At 31.3% G+C, this 23,084-nt stretch overlaps 1 protein-coding gene across 6 annotated transcripts in view; it reads right to left on the bottom strand.

The window, feature by feature from the left end:
• Positions 1-897: 897 nt before the first annotated feature.
• The window catches only part of LOC134855109 (uncharacterized), a 49,145-nt gene continuing 26,958 nt past the window's right edge, over positions 898-23,084 (bottom strand). Inside the window, exons 1-5 of one of the 6 annotated variants that reach the window (XM_063871510.1) lie at positions 17,211-17,604; positions 14,900-16,472; positions 5,361-5,548; positions 4,225-4,366; positions 902-1,334 (exon numbers count right to left, since the gene is read on the bottom strand). In XM_063871510.1, the coding sequence (XP_063727580.1) occupies positions 1,202-1,334; positions 4,225-4,366; positions 5,361-5,548; positions 14,900-14,997 (561 nt within the window). In that variant the 5' untranslated portion in view covers positions 14,998-16,472; positions 17,211-17,604 and the 3' untranslated portion in view covers positions 902-1,201. Of the gene's footprint in view, positions 1,335-4,224; positions 4,367-5,360; positions 5,549-14,899; positions 17,168-17,210; positions 17,605-23,084 lie in introns of those variants that run through there. The other 5 variants (XM_063871508.1, XM_063871509.1, XM_063871511.1 and 2 more) reach the window with 5 other exon arrangements.

Genomic DNA, 23,084 nt, shown 5'->3' with positions numbered 1-23,084 from the left:
TCAATAATTTTTTAACCGACAACTATTTGAGAACATTTTATGGACAGTCGGAGCTTGAAAGGTTATCTATAATAGTTATGTGTCAAACTTAACTTTTGCGTTCAGATGAGCAAAGAGGTTCCGAGAAATATCGCACGTTTATTTTTATTGACAGCAAATTTGGTGTCCAGAAAAACCCAAAAAAATACGGATGGCCGGTTACTGTGCAAGTAGCACAAAATCATCAGACCATAGTCTTAAAAATATTTTATCGCTCGAAATATAACGAAAAATCAAAAGTTTCAAATCGGTTTTTCTCGACACTGGAAACATTTATTTGAAATTTCTAATGTGATTCGAATCACGACTGTAAAGGCTTTAATATGCTATATCACTCAGCTCAGTCCAATGATTATTTGTGGTACCGATTTGCGTGGAAAACGAAAAAAAGTTTCTAGGCATTTTCAATGGTCGGAACAAAAAATGGGTGATTTGACTTCGATGGATTCTGGTTTTTTAATGTATCGAACGGAGCCGACCTATGTCTTGAACAAGTTTTTTTGGTCAATCTTCAAAACTTGTTCTAAAAAGCAAACATAAGGTGGACCCGACCGCTTTAAAAATCTGGGTGAATCATTTGTTCGTTTTCTGAACGGTTCTTTACTCTAGGTTGGGTTTTTTGCTGTTGTAGTTTTTAAAATTTAATTTTTCCATAAAGAAAGTTTCTGCTTGTTGAAAGCAAGTTAATGCTTCGGTTTTAACATACATGTTTAAAATTCTAAAGTGATAATAAAATATTTGTTTTTTTTTGCAAATTTATTCTGCCCACCGAAAGCAAAACCATATTATTAAAAGCAGTAATTATTTGAAACAGATTAGAAAATAACTTTAATTGATGATTGTGAAATTGCGACAGAAATAGAAAATTAGATTCAATTTACTAACACATATTCTAAAACAAAATGAAAATAGAATAATTAATGCCAAGTAATTCCAAATTTACAAACATTAATATAGTCAATTAATTAAGAGAAGCCGATTTGATAAATAATGAAAAGAAAGCGCAAATTTTTTGAATTAAACATCAAAACTTACTTCATTTAATTTTAATTACTAAACATTTTAAATTAATTTAAACTAAATTCGAATAAATTTAAATGAAGCATAACGCGGCATTAAACATAAGGAATTGTTGAGCCGAAAACTGAGCAAGCCGATTAGGTCATTGGTTCGAAAGCAGCATTCGGACGAATTCGTCAATGTCGATTTTTCCGTCCCCATTTCTGTCGGCTTCGTTGATCATCGTCTGAATTTCCCTTTCGGTAAGTCGCTCTCCCATTGAGCGCATGATTTTACTGAAACGTAAAGATTATGAGAAAAATACATTTTTGGAAATTTTTATCATAGTCAAACTCTAAAAGTCCCTGGGGACAAGTAACAATCAGTTTAGATTCAATTCGAAATCGAATCACAACAGCTAAACAAGTAATTGACGTCAAAAATGTTCGCTTCAAAGTGCCCTTATTATGATTTCCCGCCGGACATGACATATCAATAAAGGCTTTTCAAGGTCAAATTTATTTTTCCTTAAAGGATTCAAAAACCCCAGGGAATAGTAAACTTTTTGAGTTTTCGTTCCAGTCTAGCTGTGATTCAAATTCCATCTCGCGTAAACTCGAGCATACTTGTAAGCTAAACATTAGCAAAAGCTTCAAAAAATGGGTAATTATAGGAAAAAGTTTTACCACAACAGCTTTACTTTCGGTCTTGATAGTTTTCAACCAAACTATTTGTTTTTTCAACCAAGATAGTTTTCAACCAAGCTATTTGATTAAGTTTTCAAAATAGATATTTGAAAAAAAAAACATTAAATGTGGGCTGTTTGACAGAAAGAATTAAAAAATTGATTCTGTGCTAATCGATTGATATAAATTGCTACCTTTAGACCCATATCCATAAGCTTCCCTTGGATTTAAAAGCTAAATTACAGTACTTCCATAAATTGCAAACAAACTAACTCCTGTCTCTCATTTAAAGCCTGCTGGTGGATCGTTCTGCACCTAATTGATGTTTTAAAAAACTTTTTGAGTTTTTAGGTCCGTTGAGAACAAATTACATTTGATTTTGTTAAAGTTAATAAAATAAAGTATAGCTTAATCAAGGGTATTGAACATAGTGAGTACTTTGTATGTAGGTATTGGTGATTTTTTTTGTCAGGAAAGTTATGAATTTTGTTCACCCGCAATTTGATTTTTCGCGGTTTGACTTGTGATTTCTATTTAAATTCAGTTCATTTCTTTGTTGAAAGAAAAACAAATTCCACTATCTAACAGCAAAATGTAAAAATCTCGAAAAACGTGATCGAATTTCAGTTCCGAAAGTGGAATTTGTTTTTCAGATTTCCCAGCAAAGTAGAAATTTTACATATTGATCCAGTTTTCTCAATCTGGGTTAATTTCATCCAAAAAGCACCAATAAAAAATTGTTCGTAAAATTCAAAGAACTTGCAGGGCATTAATTTTTTTCTATGAAACTTCGAATGTTTCTTTTTTTAATTAAAAAAAATGAGTCATTTTTTTCATATCTAGTGACCTTTTAAAATTGAAAAATATCATTAGTTGGGAGAATCAATTGGGATGTTTGACTAATGAATTGAGGTGTGCTATTCAAGAAAAGTTTTTGGCATTCCAGCAAAGTTATATTTTTTTCCTTGAGGGTTTAGGCTCTAATCATGTCCCTTTTGGCATGATCACAGCTGGAAAAGAGGTAAATCATTAATGAAATACCTAGTGCTGATTCATCTCGGAAAAAATCACTACACTACTGACTGTATAGAATAGTAACAAAGCAAAAGTGGAGGCTGTAATAGCATGGAATTGATGCTGAAACATTAATCCAAGATTGAGGTTTATTTTAAGACCTTATTTTTGCGGACTTTCTATGATGCAATGATGAAAATTCCTTGAATTTTTATTACCACTGTCTGCTAAATTGAGGCCTCATGTATAACTAAAAGCTGTAATTTACACTATAAGGTTATGCCGCTTAATCAGAGATCATTAGTTTTTCATAATAAACCAAGCAACGACCATATTGCAAAAGCATAAATAAAAAAAATTGCTTAGACAGTGTTGGTGAAACGTGACTTGGTGTTGTTTTCATGGGAAAGTTAACGTCTTTATAAACCCTTTAATTATTTAGCTATGGAAAACAAACTTTTTTGTTGGCATTTTCGCTGAGTATTATTCCATAGAAGTTTCGTGTGTAAAAGCATCAGGTATTGTTGTTTGGTTTAAATCATACAAAAAATACGTGACTGAAGCTAATTCGGGTGTCTTTACAAGCCTTTATGCTTTTGAGTCTTCATTTTTATTTGATATTTCAATTAAAAAGTATACAGCTTCCCTGTAAGTATCCAATAAATTAGGATTTACTGTTAGTAACAGGCGACAATTCTTAACAGGCGACAATTTGTAATAAGCGACAATTCGTAACAAGCGACAATTCGCAACAAGGCTTTGGCAAGTTGCGAATGCTTGATCCGCTGCGCTCACATTCGGCACAGAATAATACTGCGCGTAAATTATTGCTGCTTAATCTACTGTTACGAATTGTCGCCTGTTACTGTATTTTTGCTACTCTGAAATTTTGATCATAATGCTCAAATCTGATTCGCTAAAGCTATCATCAGCAAAAAAAGTCTTGATTTTCAAAAAAAGCAGATGCTCAACTGGCACGTTTTATATTTTGGGACCTGATATTAAAAAAGACCCCCAAACATCCATGTGAACTGATAGGTTGACCTAAGATAAGTATAAAACCTACAAGAGTGGCATCATTGCGCCCCGGTATTGATGGTGTCCAGCAATCGTATGATTGCTGGTTCAAAATGCACGTGCGCTGCAAATTTTAAGGTGAGCTTTTGCAAGTAAGTCATAGCTTAATGTGTGCGTGGGCGTTGGTTAGGCTCCCGCCACTTGCTAATTTTTACTGGTACTCTTACTGTACACATTGTCCGATTGTTATAAAAATTGACATGCCGACTTATTCGGACCTGACGAACATATATGGTTTCCATACTTTACCCTTTAAAACCCCTCGTTACAGCAATAAATTGATGTTTATGTGAGGAGGGGGGAGGGGAGGAGGGGCAAAAATTGCTGATTAAATGCGCTCTTGTTAACTTAAACCTCAAACAATTAACATCCGGACTGGTTGACTTGAGAAAAAACTGACTGAATGTACCTAATTTCGGAGGCGTCTAGGACTCCGTCGCCGTTGCGGTCGAACACTTTGAAGGCGTCTCTCAACTCCTTCTCCGGATCCCTGTTGAGAAGGTACACTTTGGCAAACTGCACAAACTCTTTGAACTCAATGTATCCGTTTCCTGCAACAACTCACAAACATCAAAAAATAAACAAAAAACATGTAGCCAGTATAAATTTGCCAGGAAGATACGTTAATAAAACCTAAGGGATCATAGAAAAACTATTTAAAAAAAACTATTAAAATTTCTGACTCAAAATTGATAAATGTTGCGGGTATCGTCTTTCGTCCCTTAAGAAGATAGTCGTAATTTTTTCTTAATTTTTGATTTTCGATTGTTAGAAGTTTCCAGCTTAGCAATTTATGTGGTAGATACAAATTTACTGACCTTGTAGCTATTAATTATTCAAATATTAACCTATTCGCTATTCAGAATGTGAAATCAATATCTTTGCAATTTCCTTTGGATTTCTTCTCGAAATCTTAAGTGATTTTCCTTTTGGTTACAGTTTTATCAGTTATCTGGCTCCCCCCCCCTATAGCACCCCAGCAAATTTAGGCCAAAATAAACTTATTGGTCTTCATACTTAACATTGTAAAACTCCTCGTTAATCCATAAAAGCTGATGCTTATGTGAGGTGGGGGAGAAAATTTAAAAGAAAATTTTAAAAACTTAAAAAGCCAGTAACTATCTAGAACAAGAACTCACCGTCCGTGTCTCCTTCTCTTAGCATATTTTGGTTACTATGCTTGGAGAAGTTATCATTGGTAATATTGCAATTCGAAATCTTAAAAGAATCTTTAATCTTTGTTCATTTTCTTATATGAACCGTACATCTAAAATTGTTTTTTTTTTTTCACATTGTTCTTATTAGATTTTTACAATATAAATGTTTTTGCGCACAGGATTTTAACCAAATTCTGAATAAGTTTTTGAATTTTGCTAAGACCCGGGGATCCAACGATCTCCGGGTCTTAGTAAAATTCTAAAAAAATTCAAAATCTGGTAAGAATTCTGTTCGCGAAAACATATTGTAAAAATTTTATAAGAATATTGTGAAAAAAAACAATTTCAACCCAGAAAATTACAGAAAGAGTGAAAAAGAGTGACTGACCGTCGGTGTCGACTTCTCTGATCATATTCTCCACCTCGTCCTTGGTGGGGTTGGCCCCTATGAGCTGCATGGTCAACATCAACTCCCCCTTCGATATCCTCCCGTCGCCATTCTTGTCGTACATTTTGAACATCTCTTTTATGTCGTTGAACTTCTCATTTGATATGCCGTAGTCTTTGTGGTTCACTCTAAACGCAAACAAATCATATTATTTCAAAAATCAAATTATAATAATTTCACTAGTAATAAAAACATCGAAAAAGAAATTATTATCATCAAAAAATGTAATTTTATTGAAAAAAATCAATTTATTATAAAAAAAAATAAATTTTTTTCATAAACAAAATTTAAAAAAAATTGCATGGAACTTAAAATTGTTTTTGCAGAAGTACTGCATCCGAGATGAACGTTTTTAGATTACACCGCAGCGTCATTCAAAACCCAGTTTTGTGAACATTTTCAGTTAACTTATCAAACAATGTTTAATTTTTGACAAAACCGTAAAAATTAAATTCAAGTTTGTAATAATTAGTCGATTGATGATTCAGTATTACTGAATTATTGTAGGTTAATAACTGGCCATCGATAGCTAGAAAAAACTTTGATGCCTTTTTCAGTCAGCGATTAATTGGCACTGTTTTATCGATGATTTAGTGCTGGGAAAAACAATTTATGTCTGCGTTAAATCAGAAAAAGGACAGCAATTTTGAGACACAGGTTGTAGCTGATTGATTCCTTGCTAAGATGCGCACTCAGTAGTTGCTAACGGCTTTCTTGGAAATCTAGTTTTTTTGGGTTCGATTTTTAGTGGGACGCTCTTTTCCACTGCTCCAAAATGTCCAAAAAACTACTAACTCATGTAAAAAAATCAAAAATCTCAGTTTAGTTGAAAATTTTTGTTTGATTTATTAATTTTTTAACCATTTTAGCGATGTTTATCCACCGTAGATAAACCCGAAAAAGTATGTCAACCACTAGAACTTTTAATCTTTTTCTTTTAACTAGTCTAACTTACTTTTAATGATTTTTCACATTTTTTTGTAGAAGAACCTGAAAACCAGCAGACTAAATCCGTTGTTACAATTGAGATCAAAGAGCTCGATTTGACACTTCTGCGAAAAAAATACAAATATTGGCTGACAAATTTACTCTATCAAATTTTTTAGATAGATCTAGATGACAAAAAAAAATCGAAAAACCAGCCAACAAAATAAGCTTTTATATTTCCCTAGATTTGACCACTTGGCTAAATTTTGACCGCTGAACCAGTTGCAAATTCCGTTTTGTACGAAACCCAAAGATAATGAATGATACAACTGAAATTAAAGCTCTAACGAGGAAAATTTTTTAAGGAAAAATGATAAGCTTAGGTTACTTATCGCGTAATTTAAATCAAGGCTCTAATATTCAACTGGCTCCTAAAAAACCATGCAGCTCATTTAAGTTGTTTATTTTCTTATTTCAATCGTTTCAAAACAGTTTCTGTTGTAAGCTCGCTGAATACAGCCAAGGAGTAAATTTGAAGGGTAAAATTGAAAAACAAAACAAACAAAAAACAGAACAAATCTTAGATGTTTTGATTGTGATACTAATATGCCTCAAAACTGGAATCCACGATGAACATTGTGAAGAAAAAAAATTATTCTCAAGGTGTTAATAAAGATTTAGAGAACTTAAGAATCAGAATCAGATTGAAATGAGACCCGCGAAGTGCCCGACCTTTTAATCTCTAGGAAAAACTTGTTCACGCAGACTTAAAGTAAAACGACAACACGTCTAAATCGGCCTTTGGTCGAAAGTGACAGTACAGATTTCTTCAAATCAGCATTTGGCTCCAAGATTACACGAATATCCAAAAAAAATCAAAATTTTGAACCCTATTTTTCTTACAAAATTGTATCAAATACATGAGTGAAATTTGATTTTTTTTTATAAAACTTGCTCTTTTTGTGTAGCTTGAAGAATCCGAAAAGTTTGGATTAATTGTTAGCTTCAATTCTAAGATCAACGAAGCAAACAATTTGCAATAATTAGGACGTTGATATAATTTTTTCTGTCAATTGAAAGGACAAACTGAGCCAAAAGTGTAATAGATCCGCCAAAAGACATCATCAAAACTTCGAACAGAAAACTTTTACCTTTCTTGACCTTGCAAACAAAAAACGGCAAATAATTCACGCGAAGTTTTGTTGAGAATTCAGGCATAAAAATATATGGGCAAGGAGAAAAAAAATGAGCTGAAAACAGCGTAGCTCCAAATTATTTTTTTTCATATCTAATAATTTCATTAGTACATTATAAATTTTGACATCTGCATTGGTTCTTAAAAACTGGAGCGTCAACTTGAGCTGAAATTTAAAACTTGAAACTCTTTTCAGTTTCAAAATTAGTTTCATTGGCTCCAAAAAACTATTAAAAAATGGCAAAAAAAAAATCTTTTTTTTTTGTTTGGGTTTTCTTTTTTAGGATTTTCAATACTCGGAATTTTTTAAATTTCCTGGTTTTTGTTTTTTTTTGCTTGAAAACTTGATTCTGCTTAATTGACTTCGATAAAATCTATCTACTTTTCGACCTAATTTTGACTCGTTTTGAGGGAAACTTTACTTTTATACTTTCCTCTGGATTGCACAAAACTTTCAATTTCAACTCAAATTCTTTTGTCGGATAAATGGCCGGGTGTTTCATTTTTTCGTTTTTCATAGAAAATCTGCGTAACTTTACTGTTTCTCCTGAGGTTAGTTACATAGTTACCTACTTTTCAACACGTCAGAGTTTTCTGTTAGAAAAGAAAAGTTTTTGAGACTAGGAAATGACAAAAAGGCTAAAAAATAATATTTTAAGCAAGACATGAAGAGAAAATCCATAAGCAAACAAGAGAAACTGAATATATTAACTCGTGTGTTGAATCAGCTTCGTTCCGAACTGTTCAGTCTCAGGTTTAAATAGTCACAAAACAAAAACTAAAAACTTAAGTGATTACCAAAGCAGCAGGTTGCAGTCATCACCCCTCAGTGATTCGACGCCCTCACTACCCGATTGACCCTAAAATTTTTTAAACGCGCCATCGGCATCAAAATTTATTAATTTTAAAGGGAAACGCGTGTAACAAAAGCAAAGTTTTCAGCTAAAACTTTCCAACAAATGCCCAAAAACGGCGTTAAAAGAGCTCGAAAACTCCATAAGATCCACCTAAGAAGCTTCACTAAATTTTTTGATATTTTTTTGGAAAATACTCCCCCCCCCCCCGATAAATGTATACGTCAGCTCCTGTATGCAAAAACAATAGATTTTCTCAAAATTGTTTTTTTTCTGGAAAACTTTGGTGACAAAAAGATTCTGCTAAATTTTGACTGATGAAACAACATCAGTCAACAACGTATTAAAAAAATCTATTTTTTGGACTTCTACAGCTCTAGTTATTACAAGTCGGGCATGATTGATCCTAATTTGACTGATCCTATCATGACTGGTCCGACTTGCAAAAACTCGGGCCATCTGCTCGAGTTATCACAAGTCGGGGTATGACTGATCCTAATTTATGTGACAAGGAAGTTCATTTGCTAGTTAATTTCCTAATTTCTTAATAGCTCACTTTTATTTTATCAGAAACCCAATTTTTCAATTTGAACGCAATAATATTGTTGTTTTGTATTTCATAGAAAAAGCTATCAATATTATGCAAGCCGATTGGTCACCCATCAGCTGCTACCACTATACCTAAAAATCGATTTTTGGCCATTTTTGGGTTTTAAAGAAAGATAAGCAATTGATTAACAATACTCCTGAGCAAATTTCTAAGAAAATTGGTTTAAATTTTTGATATCTCCATGACAATTTTTTTGGATAAACCAGGCTTAAAACATTTTCTGTTCGTTTTGATTAATCATAACGTTTCCAAACACTACATTGAAAATTGATTTAAAAAAATTGATCAAAATGTGCTGGTCGTCTATGTTGTTTAGGCGGAAGAAGCCCTTATGAAAAGTTTTAAATTACATTTCGACACATATGGAGTTGTAAAAAAAATGTATCATATTATCTTGCGTTTTATTTCAACATTCTTGTTTGTTAGTATCAGCAAACTTATCTTTAAAATCACTAGATATTTTCCTGAATTCCAATTTCAAGAACAATTTCCATTACGAGGCCAATTTGTCGAGTTTGTGATTTTTTGGTAGATTCTGCAACCAGGACAATCCCTTCGCTCTATTTTCGTTCTGTCAATTTCTTTGATTGCTTCGACAAAATTTTGACATATTTAAAGTCATATTGTCTCCTGCAGAGACCTGCGGACACGAAAATGTGCGCCTACCTATGCACATTTTAGCATCGTAATGTCCTATTTTTTAATTTCGAGTTTAGTTTCAGAACCTGTATTTCAAATCAAACATGTCTCGATCGCAGCATCGGCAAGCATTATCAGTTATTCAACGTACAGCAACAATCATTCAAGATAAACCATATCCATTTTCTTATCAATAATTTTTCAACTTCCGCTTCTAATGCTATTTGTTAATTACACTTGTTGTTGTCATTGCTTTGAAATTCATTGCAATTGTTAAAATTAAATTTTTTTGTTAAAACTGTTAATACTCAAACTAATTATCAGGAAGTAGACTTGTTTGAATCACAGTTACTTTACTTTGTTAATATATACAATCAGGAATATTGAAACTGAAAGCAAAAAGGGCTGCTAGAGTTTTAAGTACTAAGATCTTTTTCTAGAAGTTAGCAAAAAAAATTAAACTGCGCTGAATGCTTTGCTGAATTTTTTTTTCGTAGTGACGTCAAAATAGATACAAGCAGCAATCAATCTGCATTTTTTATTTTACAATTTACGATTTTTGTTAAACTTACTTTACCATTTCAGAGCTTATCAGGGCCGAGCAATTTAGATCAAAGCAAAACAATATCTTACTGATGGAGTGATTGTATGGTTATGTCTTTTATACGAGTAAAGCATCTATAATTTTCAATTAAATAGCATACGTTCAGTTTTTGAACTAAAACATTCTGAGATGATTTTTTTCAGTGTCCTTGCCAAAATAGAACTAAATTTCAATCTCAGTTCTGATAATAATCAAACAGCTAGATCACGTGGTTTTATCTTCCTTGTTGTCTGACATATTTTTACGTCGAATTTGGTTTTATATAAGGAATTCCGCCGATTGCTAATTGACAGAAAAAGGTCATCCAAATGTAAGCGCGCAATTCAAATCGCAACATTTTTTAGCAAATTTTACACAAAGATGAAATTTAGTTGAAATTAGAAGAAAATCAGATCACATTTAAGCTTAAATGTGGTTGAACTTAGAAATAAAAGATCAAATAGCTAGCCTTGGGACATTATATTTCATCTCTTTAATTTACAAAAAGCGCTGTTGAAAACTGAATGTGAACACGAACCAAAAAAAACTGATGAAATTGAAGGTTGAAAGGTCATCTCTCGCTCAGAGCATAAAATATGGAAAAAAGAACTGAAAATTGTAAAGCTACTATTAGATATCTGAAACAAATCTGGTATAAACTCCAATACTTTGATTACTCAATTTACTTAAAACAACACTTTTTCATGAAAAATTAGCTTTTATTTTTACTGTTCAAGTCGAGATAAGAAATTCGCTGACTAAACACGGTCGAACTGAAGTCGAAATTATGCCTAAAACTGATCAAATTGAAGTTTATAACTTTCAATCAGACATAACAAACATGAATTGGGTTCTTCCGTGATCGTAAAATTTATCAAAAGTGTCTCAGCTCAGAACGTAAACAACTGCAAAAATGAACCGGTCGATATCACTTAGCTGTTTGAGCACAATCATTTTCTAACAATTATATAAACCTCGGCTGATTCTGATTTTGTTCAGCGCTCGAGTTGTTTATTTTCAATCAACTGAAAAACATTTGGAGTTTCTAAATATATATTAAAGACAGGTGGAGAATTTTTAATTTTTTCAAGTAATCGGCATATAAAAATTAAATTCGAACTAACAAAATTACGATTGCGAAATCCTGAAAAAAGCAAACTCGAGCAATTTTGCATTATAACTTTTACGCTGATTTGAATACGATATAACCCTCTCAAACACGTTTTTGATGCTCAATTTTAGAAACACATTTTGCAAAGTATTCCCCATTTTTAGTGGTCGGAAATAACAATAAAAAACACCGAATTCATTCCTTTGTTTTGCATTTCGAAATAACCCTTATGGCTATAAAACACGTTTGTATAAGTATGCAACGATTGCCCTGAATTGCGGGTTGATTTATTCCACCCAATTCCATAGTTTTCAAAAAATTGAAAAACAGAACAGAAAAACTCGTTTTGAAATTAAAATCGCTGATTGAAATTGAACACAGGGCCGATGCGTTGCTTGAACAATGCGTGCAATTTAACAATTTAATGGTGATCCGTTTCCAAAAAGTTCGGTAATTTTTTTTCAATTATTCGGATAAATCAATCAATCACCTTAGTCTAAAAATGCTTGTCACATATTCCACCCATGGAGTCTATAAAAACATATTTTCTATACGAGTTTCATGCAATTCCAAAAAATGTTTGGAAGGATTTGCAAATTATTTCTGCCGCTTTTTACTCTTAAAAAATTTTCTGATAAAGGAGATTTTTTTTCATAGGGGTATCTATGTTTCTATAAAAACTATCTGACCAAGCAAAACTGTCACGTCAAATTTTAAAAACTTCAACTTTAAGCTAGTTATAACAGTCTGCAGTCTGAGTTATTGATTTTTAGAAGAAACGACTGAAGAAACTATTTGAAAAAAAAAATTAATCATACACATTGCAGCTTCAACATTTGAAGTTTCAACCTAAGGGAACAGACAGTTCAAAATGTCAAGAATCAGGCCGCTAAAACAATAGTTTTTTGATGAAAAAATTTTACATCACCAAATTTTGGAGAAAAAATTACTACTCAAATCCTTTTTAAAGAATTTTTTCATTAGACTATTCCAAATAAAAGAAATTGAATCGAAAACTAATTATTGACTCCACTATTGATCTTGAATGTCATTCACGTTTTTTTTCCGTTTTTTAAAAAGAACGCAAAATTTGTCTTCGTTTTAGCAATTGAATTTAATTTGAACTTGAAAAACTCAAAAATCGATCGCGAGAAGTTACAAGCCAGTGTGAACAAAGCTTCAGACTTCCTTAATAAACAAGACCTAATTAATTGAAAAATACTTTGTTCACTAAAAATTAAATATATCAATTGCATGTTTTAAAAAACCACTCTAGTCAATTCAAATCAAAATATCATATCAAAATGAGTTTCTCTTTAAAAATCAACACTAACTTTTCCATAATTATTTTAGAAAACTCATAAAAACTGTATGGCATGTGTAATTTTCCATATTTAATATTTAAGGTGTTTTTCTGATTAGCCTAATTTATCAGTGATAATTGTAAGATGCAGATTCCAGTTAATTTTTTTAACCCATCTGTTTTGCTAACTTTTTTAACAACCGTTTTTTTAGCAACCAAAGATTTTTAGCAACCGTTTCAATTCAACTTGATTTTTGATAGGGTTGACTAATGGCTGATACGATGATACTTACTCATAAATCTAGAGAATCAAAAACCTAATAGTATATACTGTTTTAGTTTTTAGTTTACCAGTTGATTTATTTTCTGTAATAAAATAAGTCGATGAAGAAACGCTGACGTATTTTGTCAAAAATTGAAACCAAACAAGCGTGAATAGAAGACTAGTGGCTCATCTTAGCATAAACCCTGAATTGTTTAAAGCCCCTTTAGGTATCATCAATAGCTTTTTTATGATTGTTTTACTTGTAATAACTAAAATAATATTTTTTGCTCAGAACTAAGAACATTACAATCTTCCTGATGGTATAAAAACGTTTGCCGCAACAAAAAATTAAACAGTCATTATTCGTCTGAAAAAAATTCAAATCCAAGCACAAACAAATAGTCACTTTTTTGATGTAGAAACATTCAAAAAAATTCTAATTTTTATTAAGAAATCGTATATGCTCTTCTGATAAATACAATAAATAAAAGATAACAGAAACAAAACAGATAGTTCATGGGATTTTAATGAGTTGATCTGAACATACGAGCTGTTCAGCGTTTTACTAAGATTGCTGTTCTGCCGCAACTTGAAACTTACTGGTTTTTGTTAATATGTCGAAGTTAGAAATTGCCATGAATTGTTCTTTTTTTTGTCTTAAAGTGTCAAACTTTTGAAGAGAAATCATAAAAGGAAATCTGTTAAATCCTTGTTTATCTATTTAGCTACTTTTATACACGTGTAGCAGATAAGTGCCCAGAAATTAACAGGTTATTTAATCATATACTGAAAACTTTTTGTTTCCTTGCTTCGATGATGTCAAAGAAACTATGGAACTGGCTAATGCAAATAAAGCCGCCTAATTAAAATTTAAGAAAAGACTTGAAAACGATCAAACAGTTTCTCTATTGATTTAATTAATTGCTGTAAGACTTATAATCAGTGTAACCCGCACCCAGCGGATTTTCTGTGCAAGATCTGTAATTCTTTATTTCTTACATCAGTTTACTTTCAGATCTTCATAAGAATTTACAAAACTCAGATCTGAAATTTGGATCTGAGAAACAAAGTTTCAGATCTGAAATTAGCTTGAAAAACAAAATTTCATCTCTGAAATCAGATCTGGGAAATCTTTTGTTAAATGATAATTTTTGCATTTCGAGCACAAAAGTTGAGTTTTTTTGATGTTTTTGGAATACACAATTATGTTTAGAATATCTACCAGTAAAAACAACTTACCAATAATTTCACAAAAATTTTCTTTGGAACTAAATATCTTGTTCAACTGTATTAAAAAGTTTTGATGCTTGGGGAAACATATTTTGACAGTCTCCAACTTTAACTTTGCTGAGTACCTGCTAGTAGCTAGCAGAAGCTAACAAATACAAAAAAATCAAAAATAGGAAAAATTGTGTCAGGATCATTGATTTTTCAGATCTGAAATTAGATCTGAAGTAGATTTTTTCAGACCGGAAATAAGCAAGAAAAACATTTTCAGATCTGAAATTAAATCTAAAAAAACGATAATTTGAGTCTCCAAGTGTTAATTAAACATTTCACAACCCATTTCAGATCTGAAATCTAGATCTAAAAAAGATTATTTCAGATCTGATTTAGAAAATTTACTGGGTACGGAAGTCTTTGTGTGATCACTCTATCAAACTTCGTGCAATTTAAAAAGAGGGGTCCCAAAAAACAAACAGGGTTCTCCCGAATGAAAACACAGTACTTCATCGTTTTTGATTTTAATTTTTCAGTGATGTAACTTAAAGCATCGAGTAAGTTAGCATAAATGAGACAAAATAATAATACAAAAATTAAAATCTTAAAAACGATCAATTGGCGCAAAATGATAAACTTAGTTGCTTTACTTGCTTTGAATTGGAATAGTTGGGATCCGCCTGTCACAGTTGGTTTTTACAAAGATCCTTCCTTGTATGACACTTGTGCCTCAAATATTTACTGTTTTATTTTTTGACATAACACACTTACTCTCGGATGACAGACGAGTTGGCGACGTCGTACTTGTTCTGTTTGGTCCGCCCTCTTGCGGAGGAACTCTGATGGTGGTTGTGACTCCCTGATGCCATTTCGAATTTCACAAAATCTGACAATTTTATAAAATTTTGGTCACAACGGAAATTTTTTTTCTAATATTTTTTTTCTGCAAATTTTTTTTGAACAGGTAAATTCAGACAGATATATTTGTGAAGACTTAAATATTTCAAAGAGGTTTATTTGCTCAAAGCGGTTTATTTGCTCGAAGCGGTCAAACTTTGGTTATAATTTAATGCTTTTATCCGTGACGAGACTGACAGTAACAAAGTAAAAAGAAAATTAAAGTGAAAAGTTGGATTGATTGGCAAATAAAACTTTGCAGATGTCAACTTAAAAAATAAAAGTTATGACTTTATCAGTAAAATTATGAGCAGGATGACGAAATTTAGTTGACAGAGCTCCTGGCGGAAAGGTATTTGAGCGCTTTTTTGCCCTTTGGGTAAAACTACCAGCAATTAAGAAATTTGGGGGGACCAAATTTGGGAGTTAAATTGATTTGACTGTTCGGTGCTGACGTGATCAAATTTTGAAGGGTTGAAAAAATGAAATTAGAGTGAATAAAAGTGAACAAAGGAATGATGGAAAAGCAAAATTATGGAGGTGTGAACTTTGTCGATAACTTGAATACCGTTTTTCTCCCAGAAGACTTAAACTCTGCCAGTAATTTTTAAATTCACCGGGAAAATTTTTTATAGTCGAATCAAAATTCAAAGTCCGCACCCGTAAAAACGAATAAAAAGGAAAAACAACAGCGTTAATTCCCGCGACTTTATGGCGAACGTTATATTGGTATGAATTTTTATTCCAAGAGATTTCCCTGGTGTAATTTGCAGAGCGTGAAATTTATGGAAATACAAATCATGATCCGGTTATAAAAACAAGTACTGCTTTTAATAGCCTGGACCAAATTTACAAGCAAAAAGTTGTAAAAATGATGGAAACTCCCATTTGAATTAGCGTAATTGTACAAACTTCCAGACGAGCTATAGTAATGGCAATCAGCTAAATTGAAAACAGTAATCGAATTTCGTGGACAAACGATTGTTCAAACCCGCCTCCTGAAAAATTCGAAGGGGGTCGCTTATCTTAATGGCGTTCTTATGTAAATAAGCGAGGGAAAAACAAGATATAATTTCAGCGTTATTTTTCCGGGAAAGCTTCTTTTTTTTCGTGAAATAATCTTCAAAAAGGTAATTTTATCAAAGGAAGATAAACTGGCGTTTAGAAAACAAGTGCATTATATAAAAATTTACTGTAAATGAAATAAAAAAAAAATGTGCGCTCAAAAATTACGCGAATTCTTCAACTGACAAAATTGATCGTTCAATTTCAGGTGCATTGTTGCAATCAGGAAATTAAATTGGGAAGAAATTTCCGGAAACTTAGGAAATTTACGACATCAAAACAAATAAATCAAATAATTGACTGAAACTCAAGAAATTATTGAATAGGCTGAAACTTGGTAATTCTGACTTTGGAGAAATGGGTATCGAATTCCTTCAAGAAACTGTTAGTTATTTATAAACACGGTTTTCTTGGCACAAGTTTATGCTTAGGATTTCAAACCGCTCAAACTTGTTTTCAAAACAGTTTAAAACAACAATATTTATTAAAGCAAGTAATTTCGCTTTCTAAATTGGTGCTGAGCTGTTTTCTTATAATCCATAATCTCGAGAAAAAGAGTTCCTGTATTTCAAAAAGATCCTTTTTCGAAAATGTTGCGAGTTATACAATTCTAGAAGGTTTTTAACAACGGGCTTCACAAAAAAGTGTTTGATAGAAGTAAAGAGCCTTTTAATAGTCACTTTAAATGGTTTTTACGCAATCTTAAACAAATAATTCTGTGAAAAGAGTTTTTGTTTACAAATTACTCAGCTAATTTATTTTTTTCTAATCGGATTTTTTTTTCAAGTAGAAACTTGTTGCATTGAGTTTTAAAAAGGCACCAAAAACAACAACATAAAAACAAAAATGGCTAGAAATAACAGCAATATTATTTTCTATATGGTATAATGGCAAAAGGCAGTCATGCAAAAAAAGTAATAACTCTTCAAAAAAATCTCCATACGACTTTTTTCAAACAACAGAATTTATAAAAAATGGCTATCACTGTGCTGCTCAAAGAAATTTTATATATTGAAATTCTTATAGCGCGGCGGATTAGTTTTTTTATATGGTGCTGTTATGATTTTGACAGTGGTGAATTACCTATGCATTTATCAATTGAGTAAATTCTAGTACTAACCTAAATGACGAACTAAACGACTTGAGTATGCTAATACACTATGCTAAGAAAATGAAAATGAAAACAACAAAAATTACCAAAAATAACTTTTTTTGATTTTGAAAAGTCTCGGGGTTATGAGAAAAAAGTCTGAAAAAACTCTAAAAAGTCCTTTTAATTTCAATCTGGAGAATATATATTTTTGTTTTAAGTAAATTGAAATAGAGCTAGCTCTAGGCCATATTTTGTTTGTATAAAGTTCAAAGTGACCGTTTTTATAAGCTTAGCTGACAAGAGGTAGTCATTTTTGATAGTTCTTAATCAATGTTGAAAACATATTTTGACCAGATGGTGCTTACCGATTCATAAGCATGTCAAAATTGTCATTTAAAATGGCATAAATTCTCTTTTATAATATATATTTTTTGGGGAAGACGGAATTGGTTTATTGCAAAAACTTTTCTTTTTTGACTACAAAAAATCTTATATCTCACAAAAAAATAATTTAAATTTTAAAAACAATAATCCATAAACAAAAACTTTAGCGCACAAAAATGATAACTTTTTATAATACAAAATGTTAAAAAAACGTTCCAAAAAATTTATTATTTTTCAAAGTTCTCAAGCAATTTCCAACACAAATTAGCTTTTATCATTTGGGCTCGGAATGTTTTTTGAACCAGAATAATTTGCCGCCTAGGGCAAGCGTTAAATGCAAAAATGGAAATCATGCGTGAATTAATTGTTCCAAATGTTTGAACCCGTATTACTTTAATAGCAGTGTTCTTCCATTTTTTATTTCCAGGGCATCAAAATCATTCAGACTATGTAAATAATTCTAAATTGAAAAAAAAAACAATTTTGTCTGCAAGAAAGAAAATCGAGAGCAGTTTTTTCATCTTTTTCAAGATCGTTGAAAAAGACAAAACTAAGAAGTTAAGTTAACAATGAATAAATAAACTGATGCTCAAGTTTTAGAAAATGTGACTTACTGCTATTGATTATCGTTATGTGTATATTAACCTAAAACATCATTTTTAAATTGAAAACTAGGGCTTTACAAACCTAGTCAGTTGAAGTAATTAATTGAACCAAAAAAAAAACAATTACTCTTCTAAAAAAAAGAAACTGATTGTAAAGTAGTAAGTCTTTTCAAACAATAATGTCAGATGTCAAAATTTCTTTTTTGTTGGATGTTTATTCTGAAAAAGCATTTTTTCCAAAAGTTAAACGTTGAATCTGTATTTGCACAGATCCAAAAAAAACACTTTGAATTATCCGTAAAATATAAAATTCAAATAGTTTTCATTTTTTCTCTGCTTGCGTCCCGCACGCAAAATTAAAGGATGCTAGTTGATGGTAATTGAAAACTTTTGTCTTTTTTGTCATTATCTTTTCTTTGCAAATCTAGACTTAGAACTTGATTATTTTGTTACTATAATCAATTATTCCGTAAACAAGAAATCCGTTATTATTGATTATAATTCAATTGAAATCATAAAAATTAATAAAAACACTAGACTATATCACAATATATTTTTGCCAAGAGATTTGATAAATTCGCAATAAGTCTTTTTTACCTACAACCTACTCAATTTTTAAGTTCAATCATTTTTGTTTTGTATTTTGAGACAAAGAAAATTTTGAGCCCGGAATATTAGAGAAAACGGTAACTTCCTAAATGGCATAGTTCCCGAAAGCTTGAAAATCTTTTATAAAAACCCATATTTCTCTTTTTGTCTGTTGTGTGGATTGAAAATTAATTGATACAATGTTTCAAACTAAAGCATGGTATTTTTAATATCTTTTTGAAAGTCGGATTAATAACATTGAAAATCTTGAATTAATTCCTGAATTGATGAAATTTTTCAAACTAAACTAAACCAAACTAAACAAAGAAAATGATGAACAATACAAAAAATCGAAAAACAACCGGATTAAAGTGCAGCTTACGCGTGATCAACACAAAATAAATTGCCATAAATTGTTCCAGGATAGCCAAATCGGCAAACTTTACAGCCCCACAACTTAATCAAAAAAATCAGAGGTAAAATATCTTTTCAATTTTGAGCTCAGGAAAACCAAACTTTCAGATTTTGAAAAAATGGCTCGTAGAAAATCAAAGGTGGTCTGGAGAAAAAACTGCTCCAATATCAAATACTTTGTCACTTTCTTCGAAAGCAGTTGAAACAAACATGATTCATGGGCGCTATATCTCTCTTGTAAATTGTAGTTGTAGCCGAGATAAGCAAAACAAACGTTAGTTAGATATCTTTAAAGCATCAAATCTAAAACTGCTTGCTAAATGGCAGCCCTTGTAGAAAATGCGTATATAGTATATAGTCTCAGAAAGAAGATTTTTTAAAAAGAGAGTGTCAAATCCCCAAGTTCTCTCAAAATAGCTATTTTAAAAACAGAATGCTTAAATTCGATAACTCAAAACTCAATTATAGTTAAATTGATTTAATTATTAACAAATTCTTAGGATTTAATTATAACTAAACTGATTTAATTATTGACAAACTCTTAAGATTTTAAGTTTTGCTTACTGTGTCTAAAAATAATCAACTCTGCGATTCAGAGTTTTTTCAAAAAATTCGAAGGCAGAATTTAACCAACTATACATAAAAATTGGTTGAATTTCTAAAAAAAAAACTTCCAGATTCAATTTTTCATATTTTTTTCATATCCAAAAAATTGAATATTCAGTTATGACGAAGAAGATAAACGCAAGAAGCAAAAAAAATAGATAAATATAATATCAGAAATGAAAATATGTTTTGGCCAGCAGGAAGCCATTGAAATTAGCTTCAAAGGGTAAATATCAAAATAATTCAATTATGTCGAATAGACCAACTGTTGAGCACGTTGATGCACATCAGTTCAAGTTTTGAAAGTGTTTTAAGACGAAATCAAACCATTTTTTTAGTTCACATTTAAAAATCACGAAAAAGTAAGACGTTTTGCCTTAAAAAATTATAAAGAACGAAAAAAAAAAATTGCAAATTTGATTTTCACTTTTTAAATGTTTTTGTTTTTTCTCTGAAAACGTAAATTCTCTGTTAGAAAAAATTTTCATAAGCAACTCTTAAGTTCGTTAACTGAAAACTTTCATTGAGTTTTACTCTTTTTATAATCACTAATTTTCGTAAGTAATGATTTAGAAATTGATTTTTTTCCGCTTAAAGTGTTCCTTATTTCTTCAACCCTCTAAGTTTCTGCTTTCATAACTGTCTTCTAATTTTTTTTGAAGTATAAAAGCAATTCAGCAGCAAGACAGCTTTATAACGTCAAACGCTTGTTGTTTTTAATTGTTTACTCGTGTTCGATGCAGGAGACCTAGCTGACATTAAAGACTAAAATTTTACAGCGACTTCCAAATTGAGTCTCACAGAGTTCTGACTCAATTTTCAACTGTCATTCCCAACGGATTAATATTCCGACTGTTTTTGAAAGCTGTGACGTAAATTGTGATGTTTTTTTACTAATCCGAGCAAAATAATATTTAGTAATATTGTACACAAAAAAAAACAATCTGGAAAAATGGTTAAAAAAATTGTTAACCGATTTGACCAAAAGTCGCTATCACAGAACACTTATCATAATTTTTTTCTACTTCTGGCAAAATCAAAACTGTTTGAAAAAAAAAGACTTTTGTTAGACAAAAGAAGCTCAATAGAAATTCTTTTAAATGGAAAAACCATGTCACATTTTACAGAATTGGAAACCTCATTTCAATATACATCTAAACAGGTCCCTCCTTTGTACTATTTTGAGATATCCATTTTTGGCTGACTACCCTAAAATTTTTCTAAAGGCGCCTTGGGTGCCAATATATACTAATTTGAGGGGGGAGCGCGCGCCAAAAAAACGCAATTTTTGGTCAAAACTCCAAAAAAAAGCCCAGAAACACGCCTTTCTCGGCCTGTTTTTCCAAAAACTTGCCTGCGTCGCACAAAAATTTGGTCAAACTGGGGGTCTTTATAGTGATTTGGGAGAGCTCAGAAAATCATTTTGGTCGACCTAAAAAAAGAAAGGCCGACAAAATTTTCAACAATTATTTGAAAACTCCCCCCTTGAGAAACTTCCCCCTCTAGATCCGCGCCTGCATCTAAATCCCGAATACAACACGTCTCAAAACTATACAACAAGATTCATCAAAACTAACTGTGTAATTGACCCCCTATTTCTTTCAACCTCTAAATATCTTTTTTACTGATAAAACTAATGAACAACAACCCGCTTCATATCTAGTATTGATAAAACTATTTAAAAAAACTTCAAAATTGTTCAAAATGCCTGAGCTACAACTGAAACCTGAAAGTTTTTACATGGTTGCACTTGAAAAAATTATATATTAAGAAGTTATAGTAAAAATTGCTTCGTATCTGTAATAACGGTATAGAAATTTATTTGAAAGCACTTTGCGACCTTATGAACTTTTCTAACTTTCATAATTTTTTACGCACATAAGTTAAGCACATAATTTGCCTAAAAAACAGATATGTGCATATACTTCTGAAATAGGAACTATTTAACAGCTAGTTCAAAACAAAAAACTAGATCTTTTGAAACGGGTTGTAACTTTGTGTAATTGTGATCGTCGTAGAATTGTAAGTTATTTTTTCAACCTCTTTTCCATAACCAATTTAATAACGTTTTGACATATGAACGTTTCGAGCACGCTACTTGGAGCTTCCAACACCTTGGTTGATGAAGATCCCTTACGCATCGGCCAAACAAAATTTACTTTTAAAATTGTACCATTACGAACAAAATTTATAGTTTGCTATTTTTTACGAGGCAACCCGTGTTGACGTCTACTTTTTCGAAAATTATCTGAAATTGGTTGAAAACTCAAACAAAACAAATCAGTAGCAGTTTTGATTACATGCGAGAAACTTTGGCAAAAAAATTGATACTATGTCTCTATAACGATATCCAGGTTGAAATTTGTACCCAAAAAAAAAACAAAATTCACAAACAATTGTTTTTTTAAAAACTTGTCAATATTATTTTTTTGATGATATAACAAAGTTTGTGAAAAAACTGACCTTTTTTCTCAATCACCGAAACTTCCTTGTTTACTGTTTTTGCAAAAAAAGAATCTGTTTGATAGCTTTGTGTTTTATCCAACAACAGTAACTAAGAAAAATGTATGAAAAAAAATCAAAACCAAGTTTTTCGTGCTGTGAAATTTTATGATAAGCATGTTTTCCAAACCCTACAAATTTGGATAATTTTTTTTTCATAATTGAAAATTTTAAAAAAAATTGTTTCAAAGTTTTGTGTTTTATCCATTTTCAATTATGGAAAAAAATTATTCCATGAATTTTTAGAGTATGGAAAAAAAGTTAACCATAAGTTAGTTGTTTAATTCCAGAGTGTGACAAAAACATTATAAATTAAGCATTTTTTTCGAAGTACATTGCAAGGCTAAACTGTGCACTGGATAGGCGCACAATTTTGTGTCTGTATGTTTCTGGATTCGAGAGACAAGTCTTCAAACATGACAAGTCTTTAAAATTCTGTTGCAAAGATCAAAGAGAATGAAAGAACAAAGGAAGAACAAAGGGAGCGTCCTTGTTGCGGAATCCGCTTACAGCTCACAAAAAACACAGACTTTCTTCATATTTTTGTGAAATAATGAGTATTTACCAAAGAACAAGCGTATTGGTCCACTGCATAAGTTATACGTAACAAAACGCCTTCTGTTTGAAACATGACCCCCTGATTCGAGAGTTTAAGATTTTGTATTAAATTGATTGAAAACTTAGAGTCAATACTAATTTCACTCAATCGAAAATTTTTAGTTTGGCAGCAACTATGCATCCAAAAGTATGCATCGTCTGAAGCTAAATATGTTTAGGTGGCATCGAAAAAAAAATCCGCTAA

The sequence above is a fragment of the Symsagittifera roscoffensis genome, chromosome 10 (assembly GCF_963678635.1).
Source record: "Symsagittifera roscoffensis chromosome 10, txSymRosc1.1, whole genome shotgun sequence".
Classification (NCBI taxonomy): domain Eukaryota; kingdom Metazoa; phylum Xenacoelomorpha; order Acoela; family Convolutidae; genus Symsagittifera; species Symsagittifera roscoffensis.
Note: the sequence above shows the minus strand (reverse complement) of the source record. Positions and strands in the feature narration are given on the sequence as shown.